General features: G+C 39.8%; 2 protein-coding genes across 2 annotated transcripts in view; one reads left to right on the forward strand and one right to left on the reverse strand.

Annotated features, from left to right (window-relative positions):
- Arhgef33 (Rho guanine nucleotide exchange factor (GEF) 33) overlaps nt 1-6295 on the forward strand; it is a 126575-nt gene extending 120280 nt beyond the window's left edge. Inside the window, exon 19 of the mRNA XM_030249880.1 lies at nt 2288-6295. The gene's annotated coding sequence lies outside the window, so the exon portion shown is untranslated. The remainder of the gene's footprint in view (nt 1-2287) is intronic.
- The window catches only part of Sos1 (SOS Ras/Rac guanine nucleotide exchange factor 1), an 86702-nt gene that overhangs the window by 33451 nt on the left and 35946 nt on the right, over nt 1-17305 (reverse strand). The window contains exons 9-10 of the mRNA NM_009231.2: nt 7693-7820; nt 6295-6950 (exon numbers count right to left, since the gene is read on the reverse strand). Of these exons, the coding sequence (NP_033257.2) occupies nt 6295-6950; nt 7693-7820 (784 nt within the window). The remainder of the gene's footprint in view (nt 1-6294; nt 6951-7692; nt 7821-17305) is intronic.

Here is a 17305-nt window from a genome sequence, read left to right on the forward strand (position 1 = left end):
AGAAAAAATTAAAAGCTACCTATATTCCCATGCTGGTTTAAACACACACACACACACACACACACACAGAGAGAGAGAGAGAGAGAGAGAGAGAGAGAGAGAGAGAGAGAGAAAGAGAGAGAGTGTTTTGTTTCTAATCTAAAGCAATGAACAATTCATACTGAGTAACAAACTTATTTTAAAAGACCTTTCCTGTATTTAAGTCAGGCAGAATTTGGCTTTAAGGTACAAACATGAACAAATGGCCACTAATAAGATGGTAGCTTGATTTGACTGTCTCTTCTGATATATAACCAAAAGTCAGTCTGGACATGGACTACTCAGACACGACCCTACAATTTCAACCCAAGCAGAGGAGCTAATCCACCAGAGATGACCTCCTCCTGACCTACCCCACCACACTCAGAGTTTCTCTGCTTCTGCTTCGTTTTCATACACTCTTTATACAAACAACTACTGAAGCTAGTCTCAAGTTCTTGGTACAGGCCCTCATGTATCTCAGACTGACCCAAAACTTACTATATAACTGAGGATGGCTTTGAACTTCTAATCCTCCTGCCTCTGTCTCCTGAACATTACATTCAGAGATGACAGGCATGTGCCACTATGCCCAGTTCATGAGGTGCCAGGGATTGAACCCAAAGCCTCATGCATGTTAGGCAAGCATTCATCCACCTGAGCCATACCCCAGACCACGGTTATTTCGCTGGCCTTATAGCTAATTCAACCCCTGAACAATTCTTTGTTATTTGGTGCACAATAATTCAAAAATCTTCTGAACTTCAACTCTATCCATATTATATCTAGTATTCAGAATACAGCATATTAAATTTGAGATATCAATCTTCCTTTTTCTGGCCCTACTTTGAATTTACATTTGGCATTTAATATGGCAAGGTCTTAAGACTTGTGAAACATTTATTACACTAAAAAGCTATTTATGCAGAGCACCCCTCCCCCACCTGCCATGGTAGAACACTGTTAATCAGGATGTCTGTTCATGTGACAATACTCCCTTTAATACAGCCATTTCAACCCTAAGAAACAATGAACTCCTCAGCCAGGACTTACAAACAATCACTTTTGAATTCCTTAAAAAAAGGAAACAGACGCTATGCTGACGCACAAACACTTAAAAAAATGCAAGGTTAAAAATAGAAGAGCACTGCCCTATAGATCAAAAATTGTTCAGAGACTTTAAAAGTTAAACGCCCAAACCTAACTCATGCAAGATACAGACTCAAATCTAAATGTAGATTTTTTGAACATTTTATATTTGAGAACAAAAACAGCAGTAAATACATCAGGAAAGTGTCTTAAGTGTTCTTAATTCCATCTTCTACAAAAGTATCGAGGAAACGGTGTGGCACAGCTCACAGCTAACTTAACTGCCCTCCTGCCTCAGGGTCAGCAGCCCATTCTCTACCACTCATGGCCAGACCACCAAGCCTTTTTCTCCCAGAGTTGCTGCAGCTCAGGTTAGCTACAGGGCAGTGTCCACAGAACTCTGTGAAGGAACTTCCTGCTCCCCTTTCCCTTGTCGCACGGCTTTGTGATTGTTACTCTAGGTAAGGAGACTGTCTTCGTATCACTGCCAAATTTAAAATAATCCAACTGAGTAATTTTCCTGCCAGTGTTCAAGGTGAATTCCCCCAAGTCTGATCTAGTCAGGGTCCAGTAATACTGGGGATGATAGACAAGTTATCAGTTAGACTGTCACACTGTAATCATTTATGCACATTATCCATCTTTTAATTCATGTTATATAAACACATTCTTCCAGAAAGCATTATTTATAGAGCATACTATTCTGATAGTATTAACTAGGCTCTGTCAGGGAAAAACCTAGTGGCAAACACCTGTAATCCCAGCACTCAGGTGGCTGATGAAGTTAACATGCCGGGCTGGCTGCCTGTCCTCTCTCAATAGCTAACAAAGTAAAGTACAACAAGGCTGAGTACCGGCCAGGGACTGAATTAAAAGAGACAAATAGAATCCAACTGCATACAGAACTGCTCATCACAATGCTCAGAACTTACTACCTATTTCAATTAAAAACAAAACAAAACAAAACAAAACAAAACAAAACTCTATCTCCTCACAGTATACCTGCATTTGCACCACATGAATAGCCACCATGAGAGTAATTAAAACGTCATTTTTATTATTCATCATGTATACCTTTTAAAAATATAACATATTAAAATAGTTTTTAAAAATTCAGTTTGAAAGTGTCAGTGGGACATGGGTAGAAAATATATTCTGCTGAATAGAAATTAATTTCTAGGGACTGGAGACATCGCTCAGCGGTTAAGAACATTGGCTGCTTTTCCAGATGTCCTGAGTTCAATTCCCAGCAACCACATGGTAGCTCACAACCATCTGTAATGAGATCTGATTCCCTCCTCTGGCTTTCATTAAGAAGACAGAGCATTCATATACATTAAATAAATAAACAATAAATAAATATTTTTTAAAAAGAAATTGATTTCTAGATTTCATTCTGTAATTAACTGGTAAGATTTCTAGCAACTCAAACAATCCACAGGGGTCTTGGCTTCTGTTATAAACTCAGGTGTAGACAGCTCCTGGCATACAGGTGTGTAGCTCTGTCTAAGTTATTGTTGTAACACTTGAGAAATCAAGTTAGCCGAAGCCAAGCTGAACGTGAACTAATCAAATGTGAGTCAATTTCTCTTCAATTTTTATTGTCTAAGTAACTTACAATACTCTACATGATGTCGAAGTGCTATATTCACCACTAGTTATCAGACTTCCTCATGTATTATATACAATGTCTTTTACTATATAATAAAAAAGCATTATTAATTTTAGCTTTTGTTTCAGTGTAAGCCACAACCTCTACTGCATGTTAACAAAAACACCCTAATAACCAATTAACCAGATCAAAAAACCCCCTTTTTATTTGGGGAGACTGAATAAAAGAAAAACACAGACTAATGTTTGTTTACATCAGTTAAGCTGGCACTGCATATACACACTCCAGAGACATGCACATGAAAGTTCTTAAAATCTTTTTTTAAAAGCTCGTAAAATCATCTAACAAGTGATAGCTACATATGTTGTCATTGTAGCTGGAGGAGACCTTACAATACTCATTTTATATCTTACAGATCCATGGGTGTCTATCAAAAGCACACTCTATACTGCCATAGTAAGGCAAGAATGGGCTTGACGGGATAGTTAGTCTAGGTTAAAAAAATAATCGTATACTGCAGGTTAAAGACATCAAAGAACAGTGAGTAAATTAATAGCAGTAATTTCACTTACTTCAAGCTCACAACTTATAAAGTTGCTGGTGGACACCAGTTATATCAGTAACATATTTATGAAATAAAATATTTAATTAAACTTCAGAACAATGTAAAAAAACTTAGTTATAACACAGACACTCTTGGTTTTATTTTTCTTTAATACTGGAGGATTTAATTTTTTTTCTTTTAATTTTAAAAAGTAAAACAGGGGACTGGAGAGATGGCTAAGTGAGTACTGACTGCTCTCCCAGAGGTCCTGAGTTTGATTCCCAGCACCCACATGGTGGCTCACAACCATCTATAACGGGATTGATGCCCTCTTCGAGCCTGTATGAAAACAGCAACAGTGTACTCACATACACATATACGTTTAAATAAAAAAAGCAAAGCGGGATCGGACAGAAGGCTCAGAGGTTAAGATCACCAGCTGCTCTTCCAGAGGACCTGAGTGTAAAGCAAGTCCCAGGAAACCTGACGCCCTCTTCTGGACTCCACTAGCACTTTACACACATGGTGCATAGACACACAGAGAGACAAAAAGAAATCTTAAAAAAAAGGTAAAGTAATCTCATTCAATCTCAGTAAACTAGACTTCATCAAAACGGTATAAAGTTAGAAATTTCAGTGTTATTTTAAGACCATAAAAATGTTACTTTATTTTGCGTAAGTTGACAGCAGTACAGTCCTTAGGTGTGCATGGTGACATCATGACAAAGGTAGCTTTGCACACACGAGGGGTAAAGACTACTGGGCCACATGACACCGATCTACTGACGGGGTGTGTTCAAGTGTAGACGCACTCGAAAAGAGCAAATCAATAAATAAATCAGTTGTAGCTTGTAAATGCTAATTATAAATTATTTTTGTCAAATACAACAGCAAAGAAAATTACAGAAATGTTTTAGAAACAGAATGTAAATTTTAGAATATAGAAATAATTAATACATTTAATTAAAAAAAAAAAAAAAGAGCAGCTTGCCCTATTTAGTCTCCAGTGATCATTGCTGACCATGCTGTAGAGAAAACTGTGTCCTTCACAAGCAGAGGTAAAATAGACAACCTAAATACTCTAAGAATGACGCCTTCAAAAGATTACCCAGGGCACAAAGCCAGGCCCTGTGACACTGCAGTGCCACCATCAATCCACATGCTGATTTTTTTTAATTGAGTTTATATGGCTTTTCCTTTGTCCTTTCCATAAAAAACAAGCCAAGCTGTATTGAGGATACAGTGAACAGGTTTTAAATTCACAAGATTTAAAAACAAAGACAATGTAGCAAGATAGACAACTTGAACTTTTATTGTTGAAAAGTTATTTAGAGTATTTGAAAACCACAATTTTGGGTTAACAAAGTATTTTTGTTATTTTATAATTTTAAACAGTATACAGAAGGTTGATGAAGATTATGTGAATAGTTTATAATAATTACTAAAAACTGTAGCTCTTTAAAATAGCTTTATATATAACAAGAAAGGTAATCTATTTTTTATGTAACTTCTAGGCAGCTTAAATTTTCTTTTTTAAATTTTTGAATAGTAAACACACTGACTATAGAGTCCCTGGTGAAGTTTACAGTAAAGTGGAGCCCGGGATGACGTGACTCATACACATGAACATACATGACATGTTCAGCGTGCCTCAGCGCCTGGGCACTGCCACTGGAAATGCGTGTTCAGAGGAGCTGAGTCATTGTAAGAACTGGACTTTGGAAAACACTATCGATGTACTATGAAAGGCCTGCAAAGAGTCCAGATACCTAAAGCAGAACTAAACTCCAGCTTGTATACCAGAACTATACAGATAAAGGCAACCACACATTTTAAAGCGGTTTGAGATCACTAATAAAAAACAGCACTCAAATTACCTTCTCTCCCTTTGGTAGTTCCCAACCACACGAAGCGCTACTTGTATTTAATAAATTGAAGGGAAGGAAGTCCTTGTTAAATGATCTTCAGTTTTACAAAGTGGGAAAACTAAAGGATATTTTTGAGAGTTAATCTTACTAGCACCAGAATAGCTTCCAAAGGAAACAGAACTCACTTAGAGGACATTTTAAAAAACAGGAAAATAAATATTCTTCCCCAGAAACTTGCATTTCCTAAAAATAGGAATATCCTTGAATGAGGAGTATAGGGAGAGGTTAATTTTCATAGTCAGGTATTTAAGAATACCATATGATGAGTTATATAATTTTAAATCACACATTTCTCTTAAAGAAAAGACATTAAAAATTTCCATCTAAACTTAGAAATAGCTTTCATAGTCAGTATTTCGTGTATGTTTTCTGACAACACACTATGGTGTAGATCTGATGTTCATTTTTGAGATGAAAACTATGGTTCTGGGACATAAAGGGACCCTGATCTGGTGAAGGGGCAAAGTCTAAGCGGAGCGCTATCTGCTCCACGGCAATTCTGAAATGGCAGCTATCAAACGCCCCACTGTGTGTCAGACCACACAAGACGGCTCAGTATGCCCTTTACCCCTTAACCACTGTACTGAATTCTACCTAGCATCTCTCTAGGTTTTCTTTAAAACCTGTTAAGGTAAAACTGTTTGCATAAGTAACTTTAAGAACAAAATACTGAAATGGAAATGGCTTCCAGATTTCCTAAATAGATGTAGGAATGGAGATTAAGAAAATACGCATTTTTGCCACCAGCACAATTTTGATGGTGGGTGAATACCTAATGCATCACTTAGTTTGTAACCCAGTTATAGAATAAGAAAAAAATAATTATACTGAGTAATTCTACCTTTTAGACAATCATGTTGAGGCTTGGTCTTATTTCTACTGCTTTTTACTGGGTAACGTTAAAGACAAGTGACCGTTTCTCTTTGTAAATATGATAGAAAAGATAAAAACTTCAAAGAAATACAGAGTGACGGTTTTAGCCAATGCTCCTCTCCTAGAGAAGGATTTGCTTGTTGTTAGTTTTCTATTTCAGGGACAGTAACCCACCCATCAAATCAATTCGTTTAAGCAGGAAACCGTTCTAGCCACCGCGTGTTTCTTACCTGCGTACATGTGGTAGGTAAGCCTCTCAATGAGCTTAAGCACTGTCCCTGCCTTGATAATGGGGATCCCAGCTTTGGGCTGCACATTCTCTTCGAATAGAATATTCTCCTCGGAGTCAGGTTCTGCAAACCTGTACACTTCAGCACTGGGCAGCCTCATCTGCTCCTCCTTCTCCTCCTGCAGCACCGTTACGTCCAGCATCCTCTCCAGGGTGCTGCGGTACTGCAAAGAGATCAGTGCTGCCATCCAGTTGTTTTTCTCTTCAGCTGACTTGGCAGAAAATATAACACTATTGCCATCTTTCAGAATGATTTCAAAAGCATGCTTGTACTCACTGGTGTCATCTTTATCATTAATCTGTACCTTTCGCATAAAAAACTTTTCTTTAAGCCGGTATTCTGCACTGCTAGCACCAGGGAGTCTTGGCTGCCCATGGTTTGATTTACAGCAAATCATTAAGCCATCGAAGAGAAATATGTGTCTCTCGTGTTTGGCTCCTACACGTGTAAGAGTTCCTTCCATTATGAACTCATTGCAACACTGTCCAATGTCCTTCCCCTCCCAGCCATCAATGTTCTTCTGGATCTCGTTCATCTTCTTGATGGCTAGCTGTTTCCCCTTCATCTGCTGGCTGTAAAACCGACATGCAGACTCACTGGGGTAAAGGGAAAGACACTGTTAGCACACGGAAGACAGATCTGAGAGTTCATGCAGATAAGGTGACAGGGCAAAATATAATTTACAACATCACTCACGTGATATTTACTAACTCCACAAATAATCATAACTATAAGAACTAAGCACAGATTTTTTTTTCAGATTTATAAAAATAACAGTGATGTTCAACTATATAAACTCAGGTACAAAACAATTATCTCTGTCTTGAATAGTAAACATTTAGAAAGATAACTATTAAAAAGTAGCCCAACACAGTAAAAAAAAATTGAGATATGAATTAAGTATTTTTAAATGCACAAGACTCAAAGATAAAAGCATACAGCACATGTTATAATGGGAAAGTAGACCTGCTAACTGAATCAATGTCTGAGTTATACAATTCCCAAACTAAGCAACACTGCTAATTTCACTCTGCTACAACAATGACGCTGGCAGCTCTGCCCGGTACACTGTGCTCCGTCCCCTCCAGCTTACCAGCTGCTCCTCAGGAGGTCCTGTCTGGGAGTAAGCAGGGAAAATGCACAAATATGAAAGGTTTTTCAAACAATAACAAACTCTCCTGGCTTTGATGTCACTTCCTCTGAAAGACCAAGCTTGTCACTAATACTGTTTTCTTCATTGTTTACTCAAGGGGGGGGGGGGGGGGGGGCTAAGGCTCCTGAACTTGTACCACAACTTTCAGGATAGAAAGGAAGAGACTTTAAAGTGAGAATATTTACCTTAGTCTTCGTTTTGCAAGACTTTTGGAGCAAATTTTTTCCATGCCACTTTGGACATTAAGCAGGGCTGTTATTGCTTGCTTCATACACTCCTTGTCTTCTTGATCTTCACTCTTTTCTTCTAACTGCTGTGGAAAGGGCAGAAGGAGGACCTCACTTTATTTAAGGATAAATGATGCTCATTCAGCTTTCCCTACTTCAGTAATTTTAAATGTTCTATAGATATATTTTTTCAATTTATTTCACATGTGTCAGTGTTTGCCTGAATGTCTGAAAGTGCACCCTATGAGTGCTTCATGCCCAAAAAAGTCAGAAGAGAATTTCAGATCCCCTGGTACTGGAGTTGCAAGTGGCTGTAACCCATTGTGTGGATGCTGGGAGCTGAACTAGGGTCCAGTGCAGAAGCAACAAGTGTCTTAACAACTGAGCCACCTCTCCAGCCTTTCAGTTGTTTGAAGCATTTTTCTAGGCTGATGTAGCCTGGTAGTGTTTAGTTTGCATAAAGCCTTGAGTTCTATTCTCTGATACCATGTAGTCCAGACATGGTTGCAGATAATCACAGGACACAGGAAGAAGTGGCAGCCTCGGATACACGAGAAGCTGTCTCCAAAGAAAAACAGCAGTTCTTATTATCGTTTCTGCAAGGTTTGGCAGCACATGCGTGTCACTGTAGCGGGAGTCTAAGGTCAGCCTGAGCTCTGTAAGCAGAAGGCTCTGTCTCTGAGAACTTTACTTTTCTGTGTAGTACTGTGTAGTAACACATCACCAAGTTTTCCATGTGAAAACCACGAGGAACCACTTTAGAAAGAACTGTTAAGCCTTGAAAAAAGCAGTGTCACGTATGTACTCATTGGTCATGTTCCTGAGAAGAGGCAACACAGAACTGTTTCCGACTCCCATAGGAGTTTAAGCATGGCTCTAGGCACAAGGATACTCTTAAGGATAGAATCAAAAATAAAGTCCAGGGCTGGCAGGACTGCTCAGCAAGGCAGCTGCTGCCAAGCTTGACAGCCTCAGTTCTCCTTAAGGACCCACATGGTGGGTGGAGAAAAATGACTCCCTTAAGCAGTTCTCTGATCTCCAAAAACACGTGCTACTCCATCCTCTGCTTACCCCTCCCGACATAAATAAATGATTATTTTTTAAAAAGTCTTTAAAATGTAAAGTCCAGAAGCATTCAAGTCATTAACATACAGAGCAAGATGTGCCAATAGGGAGAGTATTGTCCCCTCTGTATTTTGTTCTGATTAAAGATGTTTTAAGTGTGTGTGGGTGTGGATATGGACTTATACATGTGAGTGCAGTGTGTGTGGGTGTGGATATGGACTTATACATGTGAGTGCAGTGTGTGTGTGTGTGGATATGGATTATACATGTGAGTGCAGTGCCCTCATAGGTCAGATGACAGTGCTGAGGTGACAGATGTTCCCAAACCACCCTACATGGACATTAGGAACTAAACTCTTGTCCTCTGGAAGAGCAGCAAGTGCTCTTCCCTAGGGAGCCGCCTCTCTGGCTCCTGTTTTTGTTACAACTCAGCAAATATACAGAATTCCCAATGTACAGAATTCTAATATAGAGCATATACCCAAAACATGTTTAGGGATACACTGGTTTTCAATTCAAAATCTGTTTCAGAGTCCTTCATGTATCATTTAACTTGCATTTTGTATATGAATATATTGGCATATGGACAATACTGCTTGTGTTTTATTTTCTGTGTATGGGTATTTTGGCTGCATGTATGTCTGTGCACAATGTGCCTTGAAGGCCAGAAGAGGCTGTCATACCCCTTCAAATAGAGACTCAGACAGTTTCTAGCTGGCATGTTGGTGCTGGGACTGAACCTGCGTCCTCTGTGAGAGCAGCCAGTGCTCTTTAACCACTAAGCCACCCCGTCAGCCTCTCTGTTAGTGTTTTAAAATTCACAAACCCAAAGTTTTGTGTGTTTTTTTTTTCTTCCATTTTCTTCTTTTCTTTTTTCTGAGACACAGTTTTGTGTGCCTTTGTCTGGCCTTGAACTCCCAATCCTGAGGCCTGGCTCCCCTCTAGTGCTAGTGTTACAGGTCTGTGCCACTGTTTATACGGGTGCTAGAAAAGCACTGGGTCAGCACAGCTTACTCCAGCCCCTAAGTTTTTGAACTCATGAAGCTCTCTGATGAAATACTTTTAAATGTTCTTTTTGCCTCACAGTTAACAGGCAAGTGTTCCGCATTTCAGTGTAATGAAAGACTGTTTTGAGATAGTCTCACGATGTAGACTAGGGTGGCCTCAAACTCAGAGGAGCGACTGAATATCTCCCAAGTGTTGGGGTTCAAGGCTCGTGGTCATCACACACAACTAATAAAAACCTTTCTGTCTGTCCATTCTTTTTTTTTTTAATTGATTTAAATTAGGAAATCATGTAAAACAAAGCTAATTATCCTTAAAGAGGCGGCTTATTCTTGCCACAGAAACAAAGCAGCTGCAGTCATGTAAATGACAGCAAAGAAGCGTTCTCATTGCTTTCCACAGCGACCGTTACCAACACCAAAACTCTACTAAGATGGTATTGTGTGTGCACAGCCTCACCTAAGAAGGCATTCTAAAGCATAGTAAGAGTGTGTACGCCCTGTGCAGAAGATAATGACAATGTGTATGGCCTATCCAGATGATAAAGTTTACCGTTTTTGTAAAGATGTATTTATTCTATGTATGAGTACACTGTAGCTGTCTTCAGACACCAGAGAGGGCATCAGATCCCATTACAGATGGTTGTGAGCCACCATGTGGGTGCTGGGAATTGAACTCAGAACCTATGGAAGAGCAGCCAGTGCTCACTAAGCCATCTCTCCAGCCCCCAAATTTACCTTTTCATAGAAAAGGAGTCACTCATACCCTTGATGACTTTTGGGTTCCTTAGATATAAGCAGTAGGGAGGCCCCTGCATAAGATGTGGTGGCCCATAACTAGTCCAGCGCTTGGGAGTCTGAGGCAGAAAGATCCCCTCAACTTTAAGGCTAGCTGGGCTACAGAGCTGGGCTTTTTCATATCTGCTCCTGGCCCCTGACTATCAGAAGGAAACAAAGGCAAAGCAGTACTGATGGTATAGTCCATGTACAGCACGGACAGCACGGACAGAGCGGACAGCACGGACAGAGCGGCTCCCAGGAAACCACGGCACAGATGCTGTGAAGGAGCTTCTAAAGAAAACACAGCCGGATGGGCGTGGTGGTGCACGCCTTTAGTCCCAGCACTCGGGAGGCAGAGGCAGGCGGATTTCTGAGTTCGAGGCCAGCCTGGTCTACAGAGTGAGTTCCAGGACAGCCAGGGCTGCACAGAGAAACCCTGTCTCAAAAAACCAAAAAAAAAAAGGGGGGGGGGGAGAAAACACAATTTACAGAAGTATTTTCAAGAATAAGACTCAGCAATTTTAACACAAAACAAACTGTAGATGGTTTTTGTGATACTGGGGACTGAAGCCAGGACTTTGTTCATAGTAAGCAGGCATTCTACTACTGAGTTACTTACATTCCTTTCCCCCTCCACAGTGTGTAACTGATTAAAGTTCACGTTAATCAGAACACAGAATAGCTAGAATGGCTTCCCTAATTTAAGAAGGAAGGAACATATGAATTAATGATTGTATTTCTAGAAGCTACTCTTCTCCAACATAATATAAAATGAGTAACATTTACTTAGATGAATAGGCAGGAAAGACCAGAACTTAAGGGTCATGACTGTTAGTCCAAAGACCTTTCCACTAATGTCTACAATTAACTGAAATAAATAAAACCTTTTTAGAAATAGGTTTTTGCAGGTTTAAGTAATCAAATGAAACCATGCTAGATTATGGCCGAACCCTAAAGCTCGACTGTGAGAAAGGAAAGGGCAGCGAGACGCTGCCTGACACAGAGTGGGAAGTGATGTGCCTGATCTGATGCAGGCAGAGGCCACATCCACAGCGTCCAGAGCGTCCAGAGCGTCCAGAGCGAGGCTCTCCATGAAGCTCAGGGGAACCCTGATGGCTGCTGCCTCCTCAGAGCAAGTGAGGCTGTTCCTTAGACCCTCGAAGATGCAGGCCCTCTCAACTCCTGCTCTCTGCCTCTAGAGCAGAAAGAATAAACTACTGAAGACTAATGTTTTCAGCCACTAAGTTTATAGTTTGGTATAGCCTTAGAAAATATCAGCAGTACATACTACATAACAGTACATACTACATACGTAACAGACTTTAACCTGATTTTTTTCCCCGATGCAAAAGCAAGAGGTTTATTTTCTGGCGCATCAGGTAACCTGATTTTTTTTTTTTTGATTGTTTTATTTTTTTTTAATTAAGTATTTTCCTCGTTTACATTTTCAATACTATCCCAAAGGTCCCCCATACCCACCCCCCCAATCCCCTACCCACCCACTCCCCCTTTAACCTGATTTTTAAAATGAAAGAAAACTCACTTTTCCTTCAGTAAGATGGAGTCAGCATACTGCAAAGAGAACGGGGTAATTCTTGAGGGTATAACTGAAGCTGCTTAAGTTTGGGTGAACCAACTCCTAGTAATCAGAGTTTTGGTCACTACAGTTAGTTGTAAGAATCTACATTTGCTTAATAAAGCCAGCAAAATTTCATATAAAAAAGTCACCTTATAGGAGCATATGATTTTTCAAAAGCTCACATTGATTCAGGTATGGTGGCACACGCCTTTGATCCAAGCCGTCAGGAGTCAGAGGCAGGTAGATCTGTGAGTTTGAGGCCAGCCTGGTCTACAAAGAGATTCCAAGACAGCCAGAGCTACACAGAGAAACCCTGTCTCCAAGAAACAACAACAAAGGAAGTTTTTTTTCCACTTCATAAAATATTAACTTTAATGTTTCTAACTAATAAAAGGGCCTAAGGACTGTCTAATTTTGAGGAAATAATTTTAAAAATTCAAGTAGTACTAAAATCAGTCAAAATTTAGATCAAAGAGATGGCCCTGACTAAGAGGAGGACATAGTGTTCTTCCAGAACTTGTCTCCCAGCACCTACCCAGTTGCTCACAGTTGCCTGAAAGTGCAGTCCCAGGGTGTCTAACAACTCTAGCTTCTAAAGGCACCTTCACACAGAAAGGGTGCACACGCATGAACGCACAAACAGGCATACATATGATTAAAAATAAAATCTTAATAAAATTTTTTATTTGAGAAATTTTACTTTTTAATTGACAAGTAATGAAACCCTGTCTCAAAAAAAATTGACAAGTAAAAATTATATATGTTTATGGTATACAATATGGTGCTTGACAAAATATTTAAAAATATATACTGTCAAATATTTTTCTCAGATGTAAATTCTTAGAATCTGCTCAGCAGTTTTCAAAACTATACAATATTATTATTATTGCTATAGGCACTATATGTATGTGTACACACACACACACGTTATGTATGTATGTATGCATAAATGTATGTGTATATGGGTTTGTTTTTGTTTTGTTTTTCCATTTTGAAGGCTAGTCTTGAATCTTTGTTCCAGGCCCTGGATGCTGTAAGCATGTTCTACACTAGGCTGAAATTCTCTTGAATTTATTATTCCTTCTGTCATGAGAAAAAGACCCAATCCAGTAAGGAATTCACCCAAGCACTCAGACAGGAGAGCTCTTGGTTAGTGTGGGACAGACCCTAGCTAATGCTTAAGTGGTCCATCCCCAGCTACAATCTCCCTGAGCCTTTAGAGTGGGCTGTGATGTTGTAATCTTATATGTATTCATCTAGGAGTGGCCTTTAGGTCCCCATCCCCAAGCCACATTTTCTGAATTCACAGAGTCAGAGTCTCAGTCACCACAAACAAGACCTAAGCAGATGGAGCCGAGGTTGTATTTCAAGGCTTGTGGCAAATGCTCACTTCTTCTGATAAGCGAAAAGGGTTTGAAAAAGCAAATTTACAAAAAAAAAAAAAAAAAAAAAAAAAGGAAAACTGCAGAACACTTATATTCTAATGAAGTCAGAGCCTATTTCCTTTATCTTCCTACATTACCTAGGTAACATATGTTAGGAAGCTAACTCAAAGTTAGGCAAAGCCCCTTAGATTAATCCTATACTTCCATGTGATTTAATATTTTCTGAGTAAGCTTATTAAATTCATTTTAATCATATTTCGATTAACACTATAAAGTTTAATACTTCTTTCCTTCTTCAGTCCTAACTCAAGTTTTGTATCCGTTGACAAATCTCTTCCTAATGTCCCCAACCCACAGGAAACATTACATTACTCTATTTCTTTGTCTGACACTGTTAGGCAAATAACAGCAGAATTCTATCCTATGAATTTGTAAAGTTTAAGGCATTCTAAGTTTCCCAAATAAACACATATACATAAATTTACAGTTAAACTTTTTAAAGCTACAACAGATAGGAATTGAGAAAATACCTATTTTTGCTCCTCATTATTTAATGAGCATTTAATAAACAATTTAAATGCCAGGTACTGTGCTAGGCAGAATTCAGAAGCATACAGGCTTTGTTCTGTTTCCTCAGGGAACATAGTGTCTGAAGACGAGGCAGACAATACCAATATGACAGATCTGTAAGGAGGTGTGAAAGCAGCAGCAGCAGCTTGGGAACAAAGGGGTATCTGACCCTGCAACCCAACAAACTCTCAAATAAAAGGGGGCTTAGAAAAAGAGGGATTCCACCAGGCCAGGGGGGAGGAAAAAGAACAAAAATGGCACCATGCACGGAGCTGGCATACCCAGGGCTGCTCAAGCTCATGGGCAGAACTGACGACTGAGATAAAACTACAGACAGCAGCAGTGGAACTCAAGAATCTAGACTTCCTGTTGCAGGTGCCAGGGAACCAACTGTACCTTTCCATCTCAGAGTTCAAGGAATTACAAAGATGATATAAAGAAGTTGTTATTGTGTCTAAACAGTGATATGAAGGTGATGTCACTACAAATGGACACTTGAGGCTGAATACATGGTCATTTCTGATGTTAAATCATGAGTGCTGCCAGTAAGGAAGAGAGAAGAATCAAAGGTGGTGTGATGGGTGGGGCCCACACTAGCCAACAAAGACAGAGACTATAGAGAAAAGCAGAGCTCTGGTGGGCAGGAAAATGTGGGTGTGGTTAGTGGCCAGCATTACAGACAGTAAGAAACATCTCCAGTGCTGAAAACATGCAAGTGCCGATGTCATTGTCATTCATGAAGTAACCTTTACAAATGCACTGTTTGAATGCCTTACCTTGTGAAATAAGCAGGTTATAAACAAGAAAACCAGGGATCAAAAAAATAAAGTGACTTTTCTCTAGCTGCACAACAGGTAGAAAGACGTCAGTGTCACCAAATTCTGAACCCATTCCACATACAGATAAATTATGATTCGGTTCCACCTGCCCAATCTCATGCAATCAGCTGTCTCCAGAATTACTGAGTACATAGATGGGCATTTAGGATTCATAACAATTCTCCAAAGAAAAGAAAATAGAACACCAAGAATCAGAGGGTGCAGTGGGGGGCATCTTTTGGTTCACTGAACATTGGAACCTCTTCAATAGTTTCCCTAAGTAACCTACAAATACATTGGTGTATCATACAACTTTTCAAACCTTCTAATAGTGTATATTGACCAGTTCTCCATTTATTTAGAGTATGTCATGATACCAGCATCTCAAAACAGAACCTGAGGCAGCTGGGAAAATAGCTTAGTTGGTAAAATGCTTGCCTAAGTATGAGGACCCAAGTTCAAATGCCACTTAAAAAGTTAGACACTACACACCCGCCTTTAATCCCACAACTCAGGAGGCAGAGGCAGGTGGATTTCTGTGAGTTTATGACCAGTCTAGTGTACATATTGAGTTCCAGGACATCCAGGGATACAGAGGCCCTGCCTTTAAAAATACAAAAAGACCACAATTAGGCAGCTATAATCTCAGCATTGGCAAGACAGACACAAGCAGACCCTTAAAATGGCTGGCCAGCAATTCTAGCTGAATTGGCAGGTTCTACATTCAATAAAAGACCCTGTCAGATACACACAAAACTAAGGTGATGAATAACTGAAGACTTCTTCAGCTCCCCGGTGTGGACTCCTGTCACGCATACTTATGCACCACCTGCCTACAGACATACACAGTATTACACCTTGAAAATCCTCCCCTACAAAAATGAGCTGAGCGGTAAACCAACAGACACAGCTGAAGCGCCAGTAAGACTGGCAGACAGCTTGACAGGAACAAGGGTTCAAGGTTAATCCCCAGGACCCACAATGGTGGCAGGAGGGAACCAACTTTGTCAGCTGTCCTCTGGCCTCATGTACACTTGGTGCACTTGTGTGTGCATTTGCTTGTGTGTACACATGGAAATAAATAAAAATTCAAGTCATGCATTCATTCTGAAAGAATCCAGAATGGAAAAAAGATGAGTGTGTGTATGGACAGATCCGTGCCCTGTTCCATGTACTACCATATCATATACGCTTTGCAATGTAAGGCAAGTCATACTATGAACCAGGAACACACACACACAGTAGAACAACATTACATCCTAAAGTCCTGAGAAGTCTTAATTATCTATATGAAAATCATCTCCCACACCTCCCCAAGGCAAGGTTTCCCATACTGTAGCCCGGATTGGCTTAGAATTCTCTATGTAGCTTTGCCTGGTCTCAAATTCATAGTAATCTACCTGCCTTAGTCTCTCTCAAGTGCTGGTACTATAGGTTTGATCCACCATACCAGATAATTTTAAAAAGCATTCCTTTTTAAAAAGTAAGTTATTTATTTAGAGTGTGCACACGCTTGCTTTTATGTGTCCATGTATGGAGACAGATAAGAAGGGCAACTTGCAGAAGTCTCTCCCTTCTACCACATGGGTCCCAGGAGTCACTCACACAGTAGTAGCACATCCTTGCTGGCCTTTCTGATTGTTTTGAGACAAGGTTGAACTTGGTACCTAACTAACTTTTTCTTTAAAAGCCATTTTGAATTATGTGTCTGTTTGTACGCTGTGTGTGCACAGGCGCCTAAAGAGGCCAGACAAAGACACTGGAGCTCTCTGAATGTAGAGTTACAGGTCATTTGTTAGTTGCCCAGTGTGGTGTTAGAAACTGAACTCAGGTCCTCTAGAAGAGCAGCAAGTGCTAAGCCATCTCTCTTTCCATCCTATAAGTTCTCTTGTGTGTGTATGCACGCGCATGTGTGCGCGTGCGCGCCTGTGTGTGAGAGTATGGACATGAAGGTCAGGCACAACTCTGGGACACTGGTTCTCTCTTCCCATGTGAGCTTCAGGGGTCAACATCAAGCTGTCAGGCTTCTGTGACGAGTGCCAGTCACAGTGCCATCTTGCAATCCTTAATTTTCCTTATTAAACTGCTTGGATTTTATAACCTTTCAAATTCTCATTAAAGCTTCTTGCTTTTATTTATAAACTAATTTTCAAGTTTTATGTGGCTACTAATCCTTTAGAATTTTTTTACTTAATATTTTGAACTATGATCAGTTGGAGAACTTTTACTGGTATACAAATTCACTGCTTCTAAAATAATAACAACACTGAGTTTAACAGACATTGCTGCAGTGCTGAACAATGAAAATCTATTGAACTAACAGTTTTTATTACTTTAGCCTTATTTTCATATTGGGTCCCTGAGGAGAGT

This window comes from Mus musculus, chromosome 17, assembly GCF_000001635.26.
Source record: "Mus musculus strain C57BL/6J chromosome 17, GRCm38.p6 C57BL/6J".
Classification (NCBI taxonomy): domain Eukaryota; kingdom Metazoa; phylum Chordata; class Mammalia; order Rodentia; family Muridae; genus Mus; species Mus musculus.